The 24,825-nt window shown below is 40.3% G+C and overlaps 1 protein-coding gene and 1 long non-coding RNA gene across 2 annotated transcripts; one reads left to right on the top strand and one right to left on the bottom strand.

Annotated features, from left to right (window-relative positions):
• Positions 1 to 6,265: 6,265 nt before the first annotated feature.
• Positions 6,266 to 6,750, top strand: LOC139435909 (uncharacterized). Its single transcript, XR_011645121.1, has 2 exons — positions 6,266 to 6,504; positions 6,617 to 6,750. It is a non-coding gene; the product is annotated as an uncharacterized lncRNA (long non-coding RNA).
• Positions 6,751 to 12,516: 5,766 nt separating this feature from the next.
• Positions 12,517 to 24,704, bottom strand: mtmr6 (myotubularin related protein 6). The gene is made up of 15 exons (XM_034108789.1): positions 24,512 to 24,704; positions 20,987 to 21,118; positions 19,301 to 19,463; positions 19,049 to 19,206; positions 17,386 to 17,514; positions 16,213 to 16,347; positions 15,965 to 16,097; positions 15,736 to 15,845; positions 15,245 to 15,370; positions 15,091 to 15,140; positions 14,907 to 15,000; positions 14,721 to 14,827; positions 13,672 to 13,806; positions 13,465 to 13,591; positions 12,517 to 13,183 (listed from the first exon to the last, which is right to left on the bottom strand). The coding sequence occupies exons 1-15, from the start codon at positions 24,533 to 24,535 to the stop codon at positions 12,833 to 12,835; spliced, it is 1,974 nt and encodes a 657-aa protein (XP_033964680.1). The 5' UTR covers positions 24,536 to 24,704; the 3' UTR covers positions 12,517 to 12,832.
• Between the last annotated feature and the right edge of the window lie 121 nt (positions 24,705 to 24,825).

Raw genomic sequence — 24,825 nt, forward strand, 5'->3', positions numbered from 1 at the left:
TCATACTTATAGATCATAGCTCGTTCTATCGCTTCCCGTCTGATGAAAGGACCAGGAGTCGTTGGACCAAGAGGTAAAGAAAATAAAAGAGAAAAAGGTCAGTAACAACACTTTAAAGAATTATCTCTTTTAATAATGTTCTCTCAGTAATCACTCAACTACTGTCTTTCCAACAAACAGATTGACTCACTATCATCACAATGAAACACGTCCAGAAGAATGGACCACAGATGGAAATTAGCTATTAGCTATAATCTGGCATATTGCATCTCTTCTCTTTGCTGAGATTAATGTTTTTGTATGCATGGTCCTTCTATAAATAAATACATGGCATGCAAAGCTGCCTGCCTGCCTTCCTCCCTTCGACTCTCCCTGAACTGCCTGATCTTTTAATGTTCAATGTTAACCATTTGTGCAGATAGCATTAAGTAGAAAAGATCGCAGATGCTAATCTGCCGTTAGCCTACCTCCCGCCCCCTTAGCACCTGGTGGAGGGGGTGATAGGCTCCTCTTCAAATGTTTCACAAAATACTTACCATCATGACTACTCTTACTGTTTAACATTTGGGTTCACTTCATGTTAAGGCTAATACAAATGACAAGGCTAAGTAATGTGATGCTAACTAACGTGCTCGCTACTAGTTATGTAGCTAGCTTGACTGTGTTCCATGCACAACATGTGTATTACCTGATATGTTTGGTCCAACGACTCCTGGTCCTTTCATCAGACGGGAAGCGATAGAACGAGCTATGATCTATAAGTATGATCACTTATGTGATTACAACCTGGTACAAAGCACACAGGCATCTTGTAAAAGTGAATTTATTTTTAGCAATCTCTTATTTATTGGAGGGAATAATCAGTTATGAGATCTTCTTCTTCTTCTTCTTCGCTTTAATTACGAGTCGCAACCACTTGGAGCATTATCGCCTGTGACATTACTTACGCGAGCCAGAATGGGATTTGGGATTTGTAGTCTTTGTAGTCGCGTATTTTTCATAGTCTTATATTTCAACAGTTTTACGACAAAATGTGACTTTTTTGACATGGAACTTATTGTTTAAGATTGACAAACATCATATGTGTAGTTCGTGGCACAATTCAAACGGGATCAAAAGATACGTTTTCTCTCTCCATTGAATTCAATGTTAATTTTTCGCTTCCGGGGTCCCATGGGCCGGAAGTAGATGGGCGTGACTTCGCCTCTCTATAAGGCTAGAGCAGGTACTTTCGTGGGAGAAAAAGGTTCCTATGTCTGATTGGCTGGGCGGAATGCAAACCACCCCCCGTAAAACTCCCAAAAAGTTTTGTGAAGCCGCCATTTTATTATCCTTGCATTAGCATTATTAGCATTAGCCCAGCCCAGAGCCATATAATAGAATTATATTATATGGCTCTGGCCCAGCGCAGAAACGCAGAGAGACTAATTTATGGCAACACAAAAGAACACATGGGCGCGGTGGAGATGAGGAGGTGTCGGCGTTCTGGCGATTTACTAATGAACCTTTGTGGGAAAAGTACTGCGGTGTGAATGCGACTATTTTAGGTCTGACAGATGATACAAAAAAAAATACCTACTGTGAACACGCTGAAGCCACATTTGCTAATATTTTTGACATTTCAGACAGCAGTGTGTCAGCCATTACTCCAACAAGTCAGGTTACATTTGGATCAGGTCTGCATGTAAGTGTAGGATTTTTGTCAAGGATGGAATAAATACCGTTGACAGCAGGGCCGGCCCTCGGCATAGGCAGTATAGGCGAATGCTAAGGGCGCATCAACCCAGACCCGGCGTCATGGGCGGATACTACAGCCATACCAATAAATGGCTTAGCCCCACCATGAAAAATGATGTTAAAGTAAACAAAATAAAGTCTGCCAACTCGCGCGGAGTAAATTGCACAGACAGCAGTTAGTAAGATTGATTTCAGCAGTCACTTGTCTGGAAATACCGAAGACTAGAAACGGTTTTGAAGGTTTTGTCACGTAGTGATCGTCTTCTCAATAGAACATCTTTGATAATGTCTTCTGGCCAATCAGAATCAAGATAACGGCGTGGTGTTGTTGCAGGAAGTCCCGACGGAGAATACTTTTACTGTAGTACATCCTTTATATACAGTCTATGAGTACATCTCTATATACATCGATACAACATTACGTGTTGATAGAAATCAAGAATCGATGTCGATGTCGATCCCCTCAGACCCCCTGCAGGGGTTGGGTTTTCAGCATGTCAACTATTTCACCTGTGGGGAAATAGCAGGATTGGCTCCAGGTCGCCCTTTTTATTTACTACAAGACAAATGTGCCTTTTTATTTCAAACAGTTCAATTTGGATTGAGACAGGGAAATAATCTAAACCTCACACGTGGCGTTTCACTGTCAAGGGGAGCGTGTATGTAATTACATTGTAAATACTGACTTGAGCCCCACCACTGTATGGGTTAGCCCAAGGGTTGGCAACCCGCGGCCCACGGGCCGCATGCGGCCCTTTAAGCCCTCTGCTCTGGCTCCCTTGAGTTTAGACAAAAATAAGAAGGAAATAAAATAAAAGTATTTGTAGGACTATTTATATTTTGTTGCATGGTTGAAAATGTTTCGTATCTTGTATTTTGAGGTGATACTGTGACACATAAATAAAAAACAAAACGGTTTTAATTAGGTCAACTAAAATATGCGTCACATCCTGCTACGGTCCCGCGCGAGCGCCTTTTCTTGGAGGCGAATAACCCCCGGCTCGATGAGCGAACTATGGATAAATCAAAGAAAAGTACCGGAGGAACACAGGATTTAATTCTGCGTGGACAGAGTTCTCTGCTTTCACAGCAAACGATGCTGGTTTACCGGTATGTTTGATATGTAGAGAGAAGTTGTCAACGGTGGTGCAGCCTTTACGTATCGAGGAACAACAAGGGAGAGGAAGACAGCTGACGATCTTCAGTCATAATTCAATGGGGTATGTAATTTATTTCAGAAAACACTTTTTGTTATATTCCATGGAATGCTCTTAACGTCCCGATAGCAATGAATATATTAAATGCTTTGACAATAAATACATACAAAAATTAATCTGTGGAAGCCGTAGCGCTGTAAAAAGCACGACCAATCATCTGCCTCGGCCCGGCTAAAATAACTGGATGGCCTACCTGCCTGTCAGCCTTCCATCTGTGTACAAACTTATCTCGTGCCCTCATTGGTCATGTGCGCGTTCGTGTGTGTTGGAGGAGGGACTCTGTAAGAAAGTCTGAAGGAAGAGGCATATTTTTTCCGGTTGTGTATTTTCAAATTCTAGCACACTCGAGCTGGTTTCTCCATTCTTACCTACCCTACCTTTAACTCTTTTTAGGGTGCAGCTATATGTTTTATTTATTTCAAAGTGGGCCCATTTTAATAATTTTTTTTTTCCCTTCAATAGTGCAGAGGACTCCCCAAGTGCTGTGTTTAATTTATTTTAAAGTAGGCCTGTGTATTATTTTTAATTCTCCTTATAAGAGTTCTTTGTTTCTTGTTAGAGGTTAACAGTTTTATATCATGTAATAAATAGCCTAATAAATTCAAAAAACTGTAGTTTTTGTCTGATATAACAATAAAAAACTATGAAATATGTTTTGCGGCTCCAGACAAAAAAATTTTTTGGAAAAAGGAGCAAAATGGCTCTTTTGGTCAAAAAGGTTGCAGACCCCTGGGTTAGCCCTACCATAGATTACCCAACACAAATACTCTGCAGCCGCCACTGATTATGTTTATTGTTGTTATTTGTAGGGCTTTGTCCTAATATATATATATTTTTAAACTATGTTGAAAGATTAGTTTAATATCATTTTTTTTATTTTGCTATGAAATTCTGAATGAAATTCAGAATTAAAGGCTGCGCGCGAGACTGGTTTTTCGCTGGGTTGAGTCGTGTGGGTTTTTGAGTGAGATGCGGCACAGCAGCCTGTCAGTTTACTCTTGCTAGGTTAGTTTGGCTATTATCATTTCTATTTATCTGCAACAATGGATATCAGGAAGTGGTTCACGAAAGGAATATGGCAACTCAGCGCCAGATGCAGGCACATAGAAGACATCAGTTACGTTACCAACGAGCTAGCAAGCCAGCCAGGGACAAGGGAGGCTGGCAATCAATTATATATTTTTTTACATTTCATAACAACACAATTTCTCGATTTTGGATCAACAAAGTACATCTTATTATCTTATACTAACAGAACTACGCCTATATTGCGTACAGCGCACATTAACTATGGCACACCCCCCCCCCCCAAGTTGAACCGCCCCAGCCCCAGTAAGATCCAGAGGTTTATGTGAAATTGTTCTTTTTTTGAAATAATGGTAGTGTGCAATTATAGGTTTTAATTTTGTATTTGTATTTGTTAATTTAAAATAAATCAAACTCCCAAAAAACATACACAGCTTCTGTGTGCTTTTATTAACATTGGAATTTACTGTGTAAGCGGCCGCGGGGGGGGGGGGGAGAGCTTTAGAGAGCTCTCTCCTTAAAGACTGAGCGGCTCTGATAACCTCAGCTCAGTGAGGTAAAGGCACACCTTTATATGATCATTATAGTTATAAAAAAATAAGAGAATAGGTGAAAAATAGGAATAAAATACTATATGACAGTACAAAAAAGTTGTTATTAATAAACAAGAATACAGTTTGAAAGGGGAGTGATTTGTAAAGTATCCATAAAGAAAAAGAAAATCTACTTACAGTTCTGTTTCATCTGGGTGTTGAGAGATGTATCCATAGATCTCTTAATGTTGCTCTCAAAGTGCACCAGATTGATGCTTTTAACTTCATCATTTAAAAAAAAAGTCTTCCCCCCCCACACTTAAATCATGTTCAAATGGATAGGAAACTAAATACAGTTGCACACATCTTGTGTCCATATCTGTCTGTTTTGGTTGTCATGCCACAACCGTGCACACGCGAGTCATAGTAAGTGTAAGTGTCTGCATTTGGAGGGGGGGCGCCAGCTAAAATCTTGCCTAGGGCAGCAAATTGGTCAGGGCCGGCCCTGGTTGACAGGATATCCATATTGTTCCTTTCAGTATGGCCTCCGAGAAATTCCATGACGTGCATTCAATGGTTCACATATATCATGCCTGTAAAGGATTATTGGTGCAAACAGGCAAAGGTGTAGCTGTTTTTTTGCGGACACATCAGGGTTGCCAACTCTCACGCATCTGGCGTGTGACACACGCTTTCACTCTCAATCTCACGCTCTCACGCTGCCCAAACTATTCTCATGCCAAAACAAGAATACCGAAGACTAGAAACGGTTTTGAAAACTAGTCACGTAGTGATCGTCTTCTCAATAGAACATCTTTGATAATGTATTCTGGCCAATCAGAATCACGATAACGTCGTGGTGGTGTTGTTGCAGGTCCCGACGGAGAATACTTTTGCTGTAGTACATCTCTATATACATCGATGCAACATTACGTGTTGATAGAAATCAACACATAATGAAATAAGACCCCACGGTTTGATGATTGATAGGTGTGTGGGCTGTCTTTCATTTTGACACACAGAACAATGGGGCTATCCACCCTAATCCACAATAGCCACGTTCACACTGCGGTACTTTTCCCACAAAGGTTCATGCGAATTTAGTTCATGATCGCGTTCACACCAAAAAGAGCCGGTACTAAAAGTAGTTCATGCGAACATTAGCCGCGTTCACACTGCGGTACTTTTCCCACAAAGGTTCATGCGAACTTAGTTCATGCGAACTAAAGAGTTCGCATGAAGACTAATTTATGGCAACACAAAATAAAACATGGGAGCGGTGGAGATGAGGAGGTGTCGGCGTTCTGGCGATTTACTCGGAAGGCTTCAGTAGAAGCTGCTACTCCCAGCAGCTTCTACTGAAGCCTTCCCCAGAGCCATTTAATAGAAGAGTTACGACATCTCCGTTCACTCCAATGGACCACTTTTTTACAGCAATGGCGGATCGTGGAGCCTCTCAATCGTTCCCCGGAAGTTAGCGCCAAGGCTGGCAGAGCTGTGGAGTTGCAGCATAATACACCGTTCGTGACGGACTTTTAAAGGTAAGAAGAAGTTTAAAGATGTATATTGCGGATATTATCAGTACATCTGATTCAAATGAACATGTGTATTAAAGGATGTCAGTGGATTATCCCTAAATTAGTAGATTTAGGGAACGTTTACAGATAACAGATTAAGCTAGCATACCGAAGCAAGTTAGCAACACACGTTGAACAGCCTTTTAATTGTAAATTCCGTTCTCTTAATGTCATTTCGTCCAACATGTTGAATTAGAGAAGAGGGGCTTCTAAACGGGATTGTATGCGGGGGTGGAGGGAGTTAAATATTAGATAAATATAACTTTGGTGCGTGTAAGAGTGAGTGTTTTTAGCAGAGCCATATTGTGTCCTTGTGATTCTGTTGATTATTACCCGTCTGTATAATGTTGCAGCCCAGCTGATTCTGGATTGATGGCAAAGGGAGAGGGACTTAAGTGAGAGTGAAAACACAAGGTACGTTTAATACTACTGTTTTATATAAGTAAACACGTTATCTCCCCAAGGCAATAGGTGTGCTATATAGGTGTGTATAACCCTTTCTCCTGTCTGTTGCTCCCTCTCTCAGCACAAGAACCAGAGGGGGATTCAATGGAGCCTGAATACCTGCACTGAGACCCTCATCCTGCACCCTGAGTCTCAACTCTCAGTGTTTTTCAAGCCTTTCCCTGTTTTTTTGTATTAAACAAAACATTAAGCTTTCCCAATGGTGTGGTTTTCGTTTTGTGAAAAAGTGCAAATGCAGTGTTTGTATATAAATCACATATTTTGTTGCTGTTGGTCGTGAAATTGCTCCTGCTGACTTGAGCCAGCCATTTTTTCCTCCGCTCTGTGTCAGTGGGGAAGCCGTACATTCGTACTCCTTTCTCTGAGCGATTTGAGCATCCCCAGGCAGCACATCAAACCATGGTGGCGACTAGGAGGCAGCACAGCAAACCATGGTGGCGACTAGGAGGCAGCACAGCAAACCAGGACAACACGGAGGAAAAGGCACCGACAAACTGCATGATATGCTCTTCTATGTTTATTGAATTCCATGTATTTGCAATGGATGTTCCTAAAGCAACACATTTAACATCATCATCATCATCATCATCATCATCATCATCATATCCTGTCGGTCTCCTGTCCTTTCTGAAAGCCATAAAGACAACATTAGTCATTTAGATAACTTGTGTCCTCAATTACCAGGGGATTACTGAAACTACCATGAATTTAAGAAAATGGTAGAAATGAATCCAATCTGAATTTTAAAGCATTACTTTAGATCCCCTCCCTCTAAATGTATCAATAAACATTATAAAGTGATGCTCCTGACTACCATACAAGTTTAAGAAGATAATATTGGTTTGAAAGAATTCAAAGCTATAAATAAACAGCAACAGGCTCTTTAACCAAGGCACTGTTAGTAACATGTAAACTAGTTGTTCACACTAATCCTAATATTATCACTTAATATTAGCAAATTCGATTTTATTTTTGAAAACATATTGATGTAAATACATACACATATCGATTTGTTGTATAAATATTGCAAATCAAAACCTTTATTCACTAATAATTACCAAAAATCGTAGTTCTATCTCCTGTTATCAATGCATTCACATTGCCCGCCATGAACTTCCGGGGAACGATCCCTCGTCTACATGAACCACGTGACGATAACCGTTTTTGGACTTCCGGTGTCGTAACTCTTCTATTAAATAGCTCTGGCCTTCCCCAACTCCGGGGACTTCCGGCCGGGGACTTCGGGCGGCAGTATACGCCGTGAAGTGGTTTGCGACCTGCCAGTAAACCCAAAGCAGAAGAAGAAGAAGTGACGTCAGCGGCTTAATTTGCCTAATCCACCCCCAGGGACTTTTTCTGGTGTGAACGCGATCTGTACTTAGTTCATGCAAACTAAAGAGTTCGCATGAACCTTTGTGGGAACGCGGCTAATGTAAAGTAATTCACACAGCCTCTTCCCTCTTCTCTCTGTGAGGAGCAGCAGGTTCAGCTTTCAGAACAAAGTAACAAAAAACTAAAATGACATTCATTTTTTTAAACATGTCGTGTAGTAATAGATGTATTTATTTTTCTTCTCAAGAGAGTACCAGAATGTGTATTTTATGTTAGTAGTTCAAAAAATCTCCTGGGGGGAAATCCCCCCAAACCCCCCTGAAGGGGTTGGGTTTTCAGCATGTCAACTCTTTCACCTGTGGAGAAATGATTGGCTCCAGGTCGCCCTTTTTATTTACTACAAGACAAATGTGCCTTTTACAGTTCAATTTGGATTGAGACAGGGAAATCATCTAAACCTCACGCGTAAAGTTTCACTGTCAAGGGGAGCGTGTATGTAATTACATTGCAAATACTGATTTGAGCCCCACCACTGTATGGGTTAGCCGGCCCTACCATAGATTACCCAACAAAAATACTCCGTGGCTGCCACTGCCGCCCCGTATTGCGCATGCGCAGATCTAAAATCCAGTAGAAATGATAACAAGTAAAAGTCTGCTGCTTATTGTTCTACTAGGCCAAAATAGAGTCAAAGAGTATATGAGAGTGAGAGTGTGTTCATTAATATATTTGGCAGTTTGGAGTAAGTCTGTACATTTGTTTGTGTGTGTGTGTTTCATGTATCGGCCTCTCACGATAATTAATTTTGTTGAATACATTTTCCAGGAAATTATTGCAATAAACGATAATATTGTCGGCACCGTTGTATGAACATTTTAGACCACTGACATAATGATAATATATAATAATAATGCAAGTACATCCTTTCAAACTGCTAGTCACATCCTCATGTAAATGGCAATTTATCGAGTTCATTTTTATTTATCGTACGATAAGTCAATTAATTGCTTATCGCGACAGGCACACAATAAAACAGTGGAAACAAACATGTGTTTGACTTTCATTAGTGAATGAAACTGTGTGCCCTTTATAGTCTGTGTCCAATATTGTGTATTTATTGTATATATATATCCTATATATATATGCTAAGGTCCCGCTACTGACACGATAGCAGTCATTTCGTGCGCATATGTGTAATCAAACCCATGATACCAAAATCTCACTCCAGCCAGGTACCTAAAGTTGGCAACCCTGACATACCTAACCTTTTGAAATCACACACAGATTCTTATCATCACCATCGTTGTCATCACTAAGAGTCCTGTTAGTCAGGATGTTTTAGGACAGAGGGTCTTCCAGCTCCAGATTAAACTAATCCAGTTTGTTGGCGCACATGTCTATGTTTGTGTGGGTAAAGTTAAACCCACAGGATTACCCCCTGTGCTCTTTAGTTACTTTAGTAATCAACAGGGAGTGACACTAAATGTACAGCCCACAAAATACACCTGTACATAACATACATAATAACCTGAATAATGGTCCTGTACTAGCTTGAATTATTAATTGATTAAATTAAACATTATTCTGCCAACATTACTTTTTTTGCAGCAGATGATTCGGCTCATCATAGCAGGAAAATTACAATTTGAATTCATCATAATATTGATGGCTCTGTAAGATTTAGTTTTTGCCAGATTCCTGATTTTATTTTGGCTGGTTCTTTGACATGACACACCATAACACATACATGGAATAGAGCCATGATTATAGTTATTAGTTAGATATTGGATTATCCAACTGTAACACTTCCAAGTACCTATCCTCCAGGTGCACACTACACCCTAAATGATTGGGAAACATATGCCATGATTATATTTTACGACAAGTGTATGTTATTGATAGAGAAAGTAAAAAATGAATAATACCAGTGAGTAGATAGCGAGTGCAGATACCAAATACTCATGAAATGCTTTTGACATCGAGTTCTGCTTTAGGAGAGCAAATCCCATGTTCAACCACATGTGCCCCATCTACATATAGTGTGTGCATGAATACAGTTTGCATATCTATGTGGGCTGTCTGTGTGTACAGTGTATAGACATGTTGCATGAGTATTACAAGCGTTTATGTTGAGTAGTACATCCTTTTACTCAGGAGTGCTCTGCCAGCATGGCGTGCAGTATTTATCTGAATGATTCAAAGCCCCCAGCAGCTTGTCTCTAGAAGAGACTGCTCAATATTTAATGTGGGGTAACATGCACAAGTAGGCTACAGGAAGACCGAGTACACAGAGAGAGAGAGAGAGAGAGAGAGAGAGAGAGAGAGAGAGAGAGAGGTGAAAAGGGTAAAAATGTAAAAAGGTGTTAGGTGAGAACTTGCCGCACCGCTTTATCAATATAGAAAAACAGTGTCCAACTTGCATGAACTTGAAGTTTACAGCTATCCAAGCAACTCAAGCAAATACACACTGCAAGGTAGAACTTGTAATCAAACTAAGGCATGCAGTTATAAAAAGCCTCTTTTGCAACCAACATATAAATATGTTACATAAATAACTCATAACCATCCAAATGAATTAAAAGTGAACTTAAGGTTGTTGAAAACCTGATTCTTTATTGGTCTGTCATCTATTCTGCGTGTGTGTACTCAATTCTTGTTGCCTTTTTCCTCTGATTGTATGGAGCTTTGGAGAAAGCTGACACAAGGGTTTCAAACCTGCAGTGCCAGTATATCTTTATTGCAAGTTCTTGTAACTGCTCATAGAGATTGATTTGTCTGAGACCAATGAACACTTTGTCTGATTGCTGTGTGAATGTGGTATGTGTGTGTAAGCACAAAACTCAATTTATTCCTGCAGTTGGGTTTGAGAGAACAGTGAAGCATGTTTTTTTCAGTGAGAACTAGCTCACTGAAATGCTGCTGAGACAGATTCTATAAAGTATTTAGAGAGGCACACAGGCTGGAGCCTCCAGAGTAGTTATATGCTTTTTTTCTTCTTTTTTTCCTGTCATGCAAAGCACTAAACAAATAAAATGTATGATAATGATGTTGCACTTGCAGAGACTCACACCAATCATTCAGCCTGTAAATGCTGACATCCTGCAGGTTTTACATCTCATCTTCCCGAAGCAATCGGATTGAGTAAGATGTTAGCTTGTACATGTAAATCATATTCTTTCTGAGCTCCAGTATGAAGACACCAACACCAGTCTGGAATGCACACAGAATGATTATGGTCTTTGAGAAATGCTGAGCCAAAACACATCATAATAAAACATGTGAACTTCAAGCCTAAATGAACATGGTCCAAGGGCAACACACCTAACCCAGTTAAACAAGAGAGTAAAAAAGAGCCCTACTCTATTAGGGTGGTCCTTAAAATTGAAAGTCGGAAAGTCTAAGCTCCAACCCCCAGAATTCATTCTATTAGTCAAGAAAACTCTCCTGGTGAACTTAGACTTTCCGACTTTCAATTTTAAGGACCACCCTACGTGAGTCTGAACTTCAAGGTTGATGAGGGAGCGGTAAATGTTGTTGGAATTTGAATAAAATTCACCAGGAGAGTTTTCTTGACTATCATAACGAATTCCGGTGGTTGGAGCTTAAAATAAATGAATTTGAAAATGTACATGGCACTAAGGACCACCCTATACTATATATTTAAGGTTTATACCCTAATTCTAAACATCATATTTTAATGTTCCCTGCCATACTATTTAATGCATATATTTATATTATGAAAGGTCATTTTTATACAACATTGCTAGCTTGTATAGATTAGTTTACAGCTAACAAATACTGCTACCTTAAGTAGCATCGCTAAAGTAGCTACTGGTCCATTAGCAGATGAGCTCTTTATTCTGCGCTGTGATACGGTAGAAATAAATAACTCTTACCTGAAACTGTTGACAACAAGAACTGTGGATTATCTTGAGTAACTATTTTATGATTTCCTTAAACAGACATTGCTAGTTTATCAGATGTATTCTTAGGCCCTTGGACCACCACAGGGCCTGGTCCTATTCCACCGCAAGAAGAAAATCATGGATTGTTTTTTGTTTCTTTTAAAAAAATCTGACATGATTCCATTTCTAAGAATCCAGCATTTGTCAGTGTTTTGACAACTAGACTTATTGACCTTGTTTTTCCCAAGTGTGTCTGTGCGAGTGACCCCTGATCGGGGTCAGCTGTCATAAATAATCAGTCATTGACATGGCAGACAGAGGTGACCAATAGGATTTTGGGATCAATGGATCAGATTATCTGATCAATGTGAGATGTGAAATAGGATTAAATGGTCAATGTTAGCAGCTGAACCTCTTCGGGACTGAACATCACTGTCCAATTAATTATAGTCACGAAATTGGTTAAATATGTAAAATGACTAGCTACAGTCATTTCAACTGCATTTAGTCTGATAGAGTTTGGAGTGCACATATTTTTGAGCCTTATTTCCAGTGCTAGATTATGTTCACTAATGTAGAATTTAAAAAACGAGATCAGGTCCTAACATTCAGATTAGGCTGGATTCCAGGCTTTGGATAAGAGGACATATTTGTGGTGCCAGAAAAATAATAAATATTAGTATTTGGATTATGATTGGATTATATAAAAAGATGAACAAACTAGAAAAAGTCACAATTTTATTGGGATGAATTTATTCTCTTATTCATTATTCTCTATAGTGCTTTTTAACATTCATAAAAAAACAAGCTTTTTTCTATAGGTGCAGTATATGACATAATAATGACGCTTTCCATTGAGATTTAGACTATACACACATACAACTTCATTCACTCCCAATGGACCATTTAGGACCATTGCCTAATCAGCGCGTTATCAAATACAGAACTACTTTTTCCCTCGCCACGCACACGCTTTCAATAAGCCCTCTCACTCAGTTGCTCCCGTCCCTTGATATCCCACAATCCCCCCCAGTTTGGTCTCAGCAGGTCATACGCGCCACTCCAAACTCCAGGCTCACAGCAGCTGGCTCCTCTTTGGCCAACTCGCTGCTGTATGTCCCTTCCAGCTCTCCGTAGCTCTGCTTCCTGCTGTCGGTGCCGCTGCTGCCCTCCACTGACCGCTCTGTGTCAGTGCTCTCTGTGGCCTCCTCGCCCACCTCCTCCTGATCGAACTCCTCCTCCTGTCGCTCCACCTCTTTGTGGTTGATGGGAGCCCCCAGGATGAGTGAATCGGGCCGCGCCGGGAGGGTGTTGCAGTGTTGATCTCTGGTGGGAGGAGGTGCAGGGGGGTCAGAGGTCACAACCGGGGTCACACCGAGCTGAAGGAGCCGCTGGACAGAGAGGGGAGACAAAACAACACAGAGAGATGTTTTTAAATCAGAAATGTAAGTAACGTGGAGCAGGGAGTCGACAAATCAAAGGGTTCATCCTCATGATATTTTCACTTATTATTTTATATAAATTCACATTAAAAAAAACATAATTCCAATCATAGTTTCTGAAGGAATGGGATTTTATTTTATATCCATACTGAATTTATAAAAGATACATTGTGAAATCAGTGACTTCAATATATTTGCTTCATAAAGATAATTAATGCATATCAACTCACGTTCTCCAGCGCTTGCATTGCGCTCTCTGCCTTGCGGCCTTCCTCCCTCAGGTTCAGAACGGTTTTGAGGATCGACTGACGGGGGTGCATAGACCGATCAAACTGGTGGTACATGTTCCTCCAGAACCTGAGAAATAAGGACTGTAAGATGCCATGTATGCACTTTTATTATAAAACAACTTCAGGGAGGAGAGGGGCTGTACTGACTTGAAGTGGTAGGGCAGAGTGGAGGGCTGCAGCACAGGGTGGGCTTTAGAGTACGCAGGGCTGTAGAACGGATTCAAGTAGTTCTCCCTCTCGCTCATTAGAAACGCCCACAGAGAGTGGGTCCGCTCCCTCAGCCTGCAAACAAACATAAGTTATAGTGACACGTACGTAACAAAAGTTTTTTATACCAATTGTGTGAAATTATTGTTTTGCTTCATTAAAGGTGGGGTAGGTAAGTTTGAGAAACCGGCTCGAGATACACTTGTTGTTATATTCCATGGAATGCTCTTAACATCCCGATAGCAATGAATATCTGAAGTGCTTTGACAAAAAATCCATAAAAAAATGTCATCTGTAGAAGCCGTAATACTGTAAAAAGTACAACCAATCCATTTAGCTGGGCCGGCTAAACGGATTGGATGGCCTACCTGCCTGTCAGCCTTCCATCGGGGCACAAACTTATCTCGTGCCCTCATTGGTCATGTGCGCGTTCGTGTGTGTTGGAGGAGGGGCTCTATAAGGAAGTGGCAGATTTTCTCCGGTTGTGTATTTTCAAATTCTAGCGATCTCGAGCCGGTTTCTCAAACTTACCTACCCCACCTTTAATCGTTTCATGAACTGAAAACGGTGTCTCCGGTATTATTATCTTAATGCAATGCAATTTTTCCTTAACAATCTTATAATCATTTTCAAGTAATTAGATTAATAATCTGTAAAAAGTCCTTACTTTCGTTTTTATCTGTAAACAAACATATGGTGACATCTTTTTAGGCACATGATGTTTTGTAATTCTCATTTAAGCCACAAGAGGCTGAAGTTCTAAATAGGACTCAAATCATTTACGAGTTTAATTTCTCTACCCTCGTAGAAACCATTTTGTCAGAGGTTTTTCTCCCTTGCCCATCAAGGCTTACACAAGCAGATGACAACCATTATTTGCTATCCAAATCAACCAAATATTTAAATAATGTTTATGTAAGTTATTTGTTTAAAGATTTGTTTTCTTTGAGCAATGAGGAGTGCCTCTTTCATGTGTTAGTTCAACTCACTTCAAGTCCTCTCTCTGCCTCTGGTTGTTTCCAAGGAAGTTTCCATACTGACAGGAGTGGATGTGCTCGTGGATCTGCAGCAGGAACCACTCGCTGAACTCAAATGCCTATGGAGAGGATTACTATTTAATAAATGCAATAACCACACTGCTAATAAAAAACCAAAGTCATGTAGCTCAAACACACCTGTGGGAACTGCTCTGTCAGCTGCCACACACACTCCAGGAACTGAGTGAAGATAGGAGACACTTCTTTTGGATCCCCGTCCAACTGGTCACACCTAACACACACACACCGTCACAAAATAAATATTGAGGGTATGACAAACCGACATAATCTCTATGCTTATTTGATCTAGGTTAAACCTCACCTGTCTGCAAACTTGTGGCCAAAGGAGATCCAGTCTTTCTCTATCAGTACCTAAGACAAGTGTAAAGGAACGTTTGAAGTAAAAGAGACTAACTTGTAGAAGTTGTTCTGATCTGCTCTTTAGTGCAATGTGTGTGCATGAGTGTGTTTGGTACCATGAGGCCCTTCATGGTGCGGTAGTAGGGGTCCATGAGCAGCGCCCCCAGGGAGCAGACCTGGGCGGTTCTGTCCCACCCGTCTGAACAATGGACCAACACACTGGCTCCTTCCACCGTCACCGCCTGGGGAGAAGAGGGGCAGAGAGCAGGGGATTGTGGCATTAAGAAAAAAAGCAGTGAATGATCCATCACGATTTAAAGCGATGATATACCAAAAGTGTCATCATTAAATATCATTTAACTATTTATATATGCCATATTCTCTAAGAAAAATACTTAAATATCATGAAAAAACTATATACAATGTGCAGTAAAGTGCTTAAGGGATGATGTATTTGTGAAGGCCCAATAAGGAGTTAACATAACCCTAGTTCCCTTGACATAAGGATTTTGGATTATTGGCGAAAGTAAGCTCTCTAGCAAATACATGTTTATGACTGGTCGTTCAGCAACATAATATTCACAAATGAACACCACCCTTTGATTACCTTGGTGAGAAAGATAGCTGCGTCTACAACTGCCTTGATGTGTCGCAGCCAGCCGCTGCTCTCCAGGCCAACCAGGAAGTCGCTCATGGAGAGAGAGCGAGTCCCAGCCACTGAAACACAAACTCGTTTCAGGATACTTATGCTTAGTCTGACAAATCATAAAAGTGCCCGTTAAAATCGGCAAAATAAACGTTATTTTTGTGTGTGTGTGTAGCATCATGTGATTTACATTCTAGCATTTTCTGCAGGCTGGTCCTCATCACGTGGATGTTTTCGATTCCAACAAACTGGAAGCGGATGTTGGAGTAGTTGTCCTCGTTCTCGTAGCCTTTGCCTGCTGCTCGATTAGCTAGCGCGTTCAACTGCAGGACGGAAAAACACAAAGGTATTGGAAAATATTGTGAAGTTTTACATTTCTGTTGAATACATACAGCAAAAATAAAAGCATTTCAGAACACATATTAGTTTGGTGGCTACCTTTGGCCTAGTATCCATGACGTAGACAAATCGGCTGTTGTGATTGGCCTTGCAGATGGCCTGCAGCATGCTCTCATCCTCTAGGCATCGCGCGCTGAACCCGGAGAGAGGCTGACTGCATCGACACACTGCCGCCTGTCAGAGGAACAGAGTGCACTGATTAGAACGAGGATATGTAAACAAATATTACAGAAATCCACCATATGACACCTATCATTACCTCCCTACTACAACTCCCTTGAATGAGCTGCAGCCTAATACAATCCTTATTTAACATTTTAAAATCTAATGAGCTGATTTCAAGGAAATGTTTTAACTGCATACTAGCCACGTCATCCCACAGGTGCATTCCAATGAAATTTGATATCACATTCAGGCAAACCAGGGAATGAACACTTTCAATAACATGAAACCGAGGGCATTTTCCCTAGCTACACCTTGTGGATAACCGATACTCATTTTAACTCAATAATTAATAAGGCTTACAAAAATGGTTGAACCTGTTAAGCCCGAAGGTCCCCGCCGACGGGGACCCTGATTTTTTTTATACACACTCACACAAATATTTTTAATATTTTTTTAAGAATTTTTTTTTTTATTTAAATATTTTTAATTATTTTTTTTTGAATGGAATGAATACCTATAGTGATTATTCAATGTAATACAATGATTTTTATAGTCTGGTATCTGAAAAAGGTCAAATGGCACTGATGGAACAAAATGTGCCCAAAGCTTATTCCGCCTGGACTTTATTTTCATAAACCTCTCTAAAAAGGTCAAATGTCACTTGTTTTGCCTCAATCTTGATACAGGGTACTTATTATATGTTATAATTTGGATTCCTAAAGCTTTTAGGCTACTAACCCATCATTCAAGGTTGGTCTTCACTATAAGTAATGGGTTTTCTTTAGGCGGAGACAGGAATTTACATTTTTTTGCTATGTTCCATCTGAATTTACTCTTACACAGAAACATCTATATTGATTCTGACACTTCTACATCCAACTCACAGATGTAACCTTGCTTTGATAACAAAAATTATTCATATAAACCTTTTAGAAGTGAAGTTACAGTCATTTGTTCTGGGAATGTCATTTTCGAGCCTGAAACCTGAAAAACAGGCTCGGGGTTTAACAGGTTCAGCTTTCTACTGTGCTTAGGTTGTTATAGTACCTTCTTTTCTTGGTAGAAGTATGTGAGAACAGGAAAGCGTCCTTTGCTTCTGAACTTGGAGCTCCCCACAATGATAGGCTTACTGGCAGTGATGGGAACATACAGGTCCCGTGGGTATGTCTCACACACCTGGAAACACACACACACACACACACACACACACACACACACACACACACACACACACACACACACACACACACACACACACACACACACACACACACACACACACACACACACACACACACACACACACACACACACACACACACACACACACACACACACACACACACACACACACACACACACACACACACACACACACACACACACACACACACACACACACACACACACACAATTAGTCTGAACGGTGAAGCTATTAGCCCATAGTTTAAAACAGCAAATCATTATACCTTAAAAACTATTATTTGTGTCATAATGTATCCCACTCAGCCCATCATCCCAAACAATTAGAGCCCTATTTTATTTAATATTCGGTTTTTTATAATAATTTAAGATATATATGTATCATTTATTTTTTACTATAATTTGTTTTATGATGTGTATGTTTTTGTATTAACTGTATTGAGTTCAATTTAAGTGATGTTATGTTAGTTGATATCCTTTGTTTTTAATTATTTATTTTAGCATTTTGATGTTGTTGTTTATGTTTTTGTGTGTCATTCATTGTGAACAAATTAGCAAACAGTATTTCTTTTTTTATATTGAAGCTCTGCATGTCCATCATACTACAGTTTGAGCTAACAGTGGAGCTCTAGCGCCCTCTTCTGGACAAACTAAGTACTAATGCGATATTTTTTTTTTAATATACTCTATTAAAGGTGGGGTAGGTAAGTTTCAGAAACCGGCTCGAGTGCACTAAAATTTGAAAGTACACAGCCGAAAAGAATTCGCCCCTTCCTTCAGACTTCCTTACAGAGCACCTCCTCCAACACACATGAACGCGCAATGCACGCCCAATGAGGGCACAAGATACATTTGTGCGTGCACGAGATGGAAGGCTGACAGACAGGGCGGCTGACATTTTTTTAATGGATTTTTTGTCAAAGCACTTCAGATATTCATTGCTATCGGGATGTTAAGAGCATTCCATGGAATATAACAAAAAGTGTATCTCGAGCCGGTTTCTCAAACTTACCTACCCCACCTTTAACTGATTGGGAGTGTCTAAACTACAACTATAATAATAGTGTCACTTTCATGCCACAATCATTTGACATCAATGCACTGCCAGCTCCTTTAAAGGTATTTGTCTTTGTAGCAGGTGGTGTTTATGGTGCAGAGAGTCAGCAACTTCAGGTTTAACTGGGCCGAGTGCTTCCTGACTGCCATTTATAAAGTTGTATGTTATCTCTTTCTGTGCATGGACAATAAATGATAAAGTTACCAAACCTGTTAACTTTATCTATGCTGCAACGTTGTATTTCCTATATAAACGGATGGCAAACTGCAGGTTGAACTATAATTGTGAGACACAGAAGAGACATCATGAAACTGTACACCCTGTGCTTCTTCCTCTACCTCTCAGCACACAAAAGAAGCAGCATCAGATGTAACAAAAAAGCACAAGAAAATGCCAAAAGATCCACATCTTGGACACTTGAGCTGAAGAACTGACAAACCAACTATCCACCTTGTAGTCTCTGTTGACGTTTGTGAGCTGCCATTGGTCGCAGGGGACGCCCATCCTCTCAAATTCCGCCCCCAGGTCGATGAGCTGCCATCCTTCCTCCCTCTGTTGGTCGTTCTGTTTGGGGTTGTAGGAGAAGGCATAGAGCTCCTCGTAGGATACTGCACAAAGGAGAAGGAAACCAGAGAAAGAGAATTAACGAATACAAATATGGAGGGATAACAACATATCTTAGACAGACCAACTGAAACCCACCAGGCCGTAGAAGACGCAGCAGCGAGCTGTAGATGTCGTGGCAGTCTCTTTCTCTCTGCACCACAAAATGAACCAGCCTGAAGTTGCGACACTGGATGACCAGAGGACAGCCGGTGGTGGTCAGGGAGAGCTTCTCCACAGACGCTATGTGGTGATGCAGGATCTGCAAAGAGAGAGAAAAAAGAAAGAGATCTTCAGTGATTGGCTTTGAATCATGGTTTGATATCATAATAATAAGAAATACAGAAAGACTTTATTAAACAATTAGAGTGAGAGTACACTGCTTGTAGTCTCGTCATTAGGGAACCAAAAAACATTGATACTGATAGACATGCAAGGATTTTAAGAACAGGTATTTTGAACAAAATCTAAATCTTGCTACACATTAACACAAGATCATAAATTGTTGTATTGCCATAAAGTACACAGGGCAGAAAGTACATCTCCATATTCAATGAGGCTAGTTTGAGTTCCACAGGGAATCCAGCGATGAGAGATCATTAAGATGCACATTCATCAGCATCAGTAATGACCAATGAAACACACACACACACACACACACACACACACACACACACACACACACACACACACACACACACACACACACACACACACACACACACACACACACACACACACACACACACACACACACACACACACACACACACACACACACACACACACACACACACACACACACACACACACACACACACACACACACACACACACACACACACACACACACACACACACACACACACACACACACGCTGATGTCACCAGCTGTTGAGAGAGACAGTTACTCAACTGCCGTTTAATATTTTACAAGGCACAATAACAGTCTAACAAACACTCTCTTTGACCAACACATTCACTCTAAACGTCATCCACAAACACCGACATTAGTTAGCTGGCACATTCTAACAGGCGCCTTCACGCGGGGATACATACGCAGACAAGTAACGGCATGCAAGCCCAAAAACAGAGCAAATGAAAACATTCTCACATAAAGCAGGAAGGATGGTGGGGGAGTGGGGTCATGGCCCGAGATCTGCTGCTCAAAGCATTTTAAACCTTGCTAACCTTTCCACAATGCAGACCCGTACATCTGTTTATCCCAATACCCTGAGCCTATCCATCATATACAGGATACAACAAAGTATTTCTTCACTGCACACCACAACAGCGCAACTGTTTACTACTGTAACATTAAAATCAAAGAATCTGGATGGCCTACTAAGTGTTGCAGACACTAATGTAACCCAGTTCTCAAGGTATCAGTAATCCTCTTACGGACACACTTCCCATTAACACACAGAAGCCTAGTCATAAATCTTGCAACTGTAAGCTACTTTTGAAACCCTATACGTACTTCCTCTTACCACACACGCGTTTGCATATTCTCGCTATTGGCCCACCACATCACGTTGCAGACTTCCTTGTGGTGGCAATGCTGATGTCTCTCTTTTTAAAATTAGCTCTAAATTCAAGACTAATAATGGGACGACAAAAGCAGCGAGGATATTACGAGAAGCTACTGGCAACATGACACTGCATATATCATATCTTTAAAAAACACACATGGTTAGCCTAACTGAAAGAAGTCAGTGAAAAAAAGGTAGCTGGGAATGACATTTGCATAACTAGCAGAATGCAGTCACCGCCACAACTACTCACCCAGATCTCCTGTGCGGCAGACGTTGAGTTGTTGGAGCTGCTCTCCACAAAGATGAGATGTGTGGCTGTGAGGTACAGTGTACCACTTGTGAATTTGTTGCTGAAGCGATCCAACAGTCGCACCTGCTCCACCTGCAAACACACACGAAAATAACAACATTAATCAGCAAGGTTCTTTTAAATGTCTCGAACTTGGTGTTAGGATGTACTGAAAGGAAGAAAAAAAGCTCCAGCTAGCCACCAGCTAATTCTGGATATGGCAAAAGTCAGATTTTGCTGAACACTGTGACAGATGTGATGATAATGAGTTCTTAAATAAGTATGTTAGCTACTGCAAGGAGATCAAGTCAACTATTACTTTCTATAGTTCCCCTTTTCCCAGTTGTAATTACCTTTACGAAGAAGGTTGTGTTTTTGGTGTGTTGGTCAGCAGGATTATACTGTTAAGGAAATTGTGCAATCAAATGTGTTAACATTGCTAACCTTAGTTTCTCTGATTAGGTCATCTCTTTGGGAGTGAACCTTGTGTGGTCAACAGACGTGTTTAGGGGGTGAGGTTTTGCATACTGTGTCTGAGGGGTATCTGTATATCCCATTGTCTTGTAGGGGGTGAGGTTTTGCATACAGCTCGATTATGGCAAAAATCATAATCTCGATTATTTGGGTCAATAATTGTAATTGCGATTATTAAATGCGATTATTCATTGACTTTGAAAACATCCATTGTGAACAGTATGTTTTTAACAGTTGATTACCCTGAACTTTAAGTATAATTCAACTGAAAAAACCAAAAAAAGTAATTATTTAAAAAAAAAAAAGTAACAATAAAAAAGTATCGTTTTATTTCAATTACGTTGTTTTCGTAATCGTTGCAAGCCATAATCGTAATCGCGATTACAATACGATAAATTGAGCAGCCCTAATAAAGTATCAGAGGCGGTATCAGCTGGCCTCCCAGAATGTTGTTGTAATGTAAATCTGCTTTGTGATGTCCTCTTATAAAGACAGCCTGTTTCACTCAGAACAGGACGTTGGAGGGGACGTCATACTTGCAAGTATAAAGTTCCTTATTGCTTTTAATGCAAATATTGTGTTGTTGCTGTACGTCTGTTACCTAACTGATTATTCCCTCTAGTCTAAACCACAGCTGATTTTAAAGCTGCTACGACAATACAAAAACATCCCGCCCGATTTTCATTAAACTTAGGAAGACCCCATTAGATGTTTGAGTGGATCCTAATCATGGTGCAACGACACATATCTTTTTCTGTATATATATATATATATTGTTTTTTTCATGATAGGGGAAGGCCTTGACGGAGGTCTGTGCTCTCAGTGTCCTCTCAATGTTTTATTTTACTGCTGACATCTAGCCTTGCAGTGCCCCCAACTCTTCCAAGTACATCATTAAGATGTTTATGGTAGAACATTTACTCAAGTCACACATTTTACACGGGAAGAAGGTTCAGGTTCAATAGACATAACTAACAGCGTTTAATACGGCTGGTGTTAAGAACCACCATTCACCAGGCTACATGAGGTTTAACAGATACAACTCCAGTCCAGGATACACATACATGCATGTTGCTTATTACACATTGTCATTATTATTACATGCATATCACATGCCTTCTCAATACATCCCCTAGCATGACAGGCATTATACAAATGCTCAAAATAGTGATGTACTTTGTACAATTTGTAACAATGACAGTCTTAAATACATGTGTTGCATTCCATAAAAACCCACTGGAATAAGAAATATGCTTATTTTTAGAAAATATGCTGAATATAACTAGAAACATCTAGTTATATTCCCTCTGTGGCAAAATGACTGGAAGAGAGCAAAAGCAGCCAACAGTCTAAATCCATGATTCATCACATCAGCAGTTCTCTGGTTGACTCAGACATCCTCTCCTTTGTTTCCGTTTTCCTGTCGTTTTCTGATATGATAATTTAGCCTATCTCTGTCTCCCAGCAACCCTTGAGACACATCTCTATAATAAACCGGCTTAATAGCACATACTGGAAGTCGGGGGGGGGGGGAGAGAATTGTGTTTTATTTTTGTTGTAATCTCACAATAAAATCTAAGCAATTATTGAAAGTACTTTCAATACTTCCCGCCCAGCTCGAAAATAGCAAAAATGTGAATCTTTTTAACATAGCATCAACATCTGGATCAGGTTGTCCACTAAGTTAATAATACAACCAAATACTGTCGTAAAGATATACAGTGAAAGTTGACTTGTTTACACCAAGTGAAAACACATGGGTGCACATAAATAAATGAATCTTTTATTCAGCCACACAACCTTGAGACAGTACAGCCACACCCTGTCTGCATGCAAGCACACCCACCGTAGCCCAGCATACCCTTATTTCACAGGTAAATAATGTTAACCAAAGAATTGTGTGCACTTTAACTGCAATGTGTTACATTACCCTCATTAGACCGATCCTGAGGACGGAAGCTCACCTTTCTCCATACACACACCCTCACGATTACACCTACAGTAGTATAATAGAGTAGGCGTGGGCCGAAAGCATGTCCCAATCTGTGAGGTAGAGAGGCTTACGTAGGATATATTGAGTTGTTGTCAATGCCAAAGTAAATACAACTGAGCTTTTAAATGGTGCAATTCATAATTCTATAGAGACATTTATTTGCTGTGTTGCCTTTGTTCTACAATTCTGGATTGAAGGTAAACAATGTTGCAAAGTGTTATCATTTTAGGTTTAATCTGAAGCTATGCACAGTGTATAAACTGTATTCCTTATAATACATAACCCTATCACTTCATGGGACAAAACATAATTAGACATTTATCAATAATTCATGTTAGCAATATTAAAATGTGGTTGCAAATAATTTACTTTCTAAAGTATCCAAAACAGACAGCAGCCACATACTGTATGATCTAGTGATGATCTGCAAGGCTTGCAGCCCATCCCACTGATCTTCAGTTCTTGCTGGTTTTTGCCTTCTGACTGGTGTTCAGTTGGCCAAGTGATTTAGGAGTTATGTGATTAAGAGCATTTCAAAGTTTGGCACCTCCCAATGTGTGGTTATTTTGGTTGTACGTGTAGAGTATGACACAATAAGATTGCCAGTCCTACGGGGATCAGTCTGGGTGTGAGCAACCACAAAACTATCAGACACACAGGAGTGCTGTCAGTACTGTATGTATGCATGGTCAATCCATCAATGTGTCATTATGGTTGGATGCAGCTTCTCCTGTCAGTATTCTGTCAGACTGGATACACTTACATTGACAGTGTAACATTAACTCTATCAATATATCTGCTATACAGGAAAAGCAAAGACAAACAGCTCATTGTTGCTCGTCACGTCTGACACCAAGCTGCTGGCTACACCTGCTATTCCTCAAACCCACAACCACAAGTCTGAACATTGATATAAACTGTCAACGTAGCCACACTGGAGAACTAGAAAACTCCCCACAGGACAGGCCGAGTTACTTCTGTATCCTACCCATTTGCAAATAGCTACAAATGTTAGCTACCTTTGGCGTTCGGATATGCTCCATTTCCCCCGAAAAGAGACAGCTGTCAGCGACTGCAAATCTTCACACGACGCCTTCCGGGGATAACTGTATCATTGATAGTTTGTTGCCTCAAACTGCTGCACAAACGGCCTGCACTTGTCGGAGGCATAAGATTGATGTTTATTGTCAATTATTTTACTCCTACATCCGCGTAAAGATCCGGGAAATAACGTCAACACTTGATCTTGCATACTTTTCAAAATAAAAGCACGACTCAATGTAGGTTTAAAGAGGAGACAACATGGTCACGAAGGAATTTCTCCAATGTCTTT

Source organism: Pseudochaenichthys georgianus, chromosome 20 (assembly GCF_902827115.2).
Source record: "Pseudochaenichthys georgianus chromosome 20, fPseGeo1.2, whole genome shotgun sequence".
Taxonomy (NCBI): domain Eukaryota; kingdom Metazoa; phylum Chordata; class Actinopteri; order Perciformes; family Channichthyidae; genus Pseudochaenichthys; species Pseudochaenichthys georgianus.

What these genes read in the sequence shown, in the direction of transcription:
- mtmr6 (XM_034108789.1), bottom strand. Translation starts at nt 24,535, where the DNA reads ATGGAGCATATCCGAACGCCAAAG. An exon ending in GCACCATGAAGGGCCTCATG is followed by an intron (nt 15,141 to 15,244) that starts GTACCAAACACA and finishes CACTTGTCTTAG; the next exon opens with GTACTGATAGAGAAAGACTG. An exon ending in CAATGCAAGCGCTGGAGAAC is followed by an intron (nt 13,184 to 13,464) that starts GTGAGTTGATAT and finishes CTCTCTGTCCAG; the next exon opens with CGGCTCCTTCAGCTCGGTGT.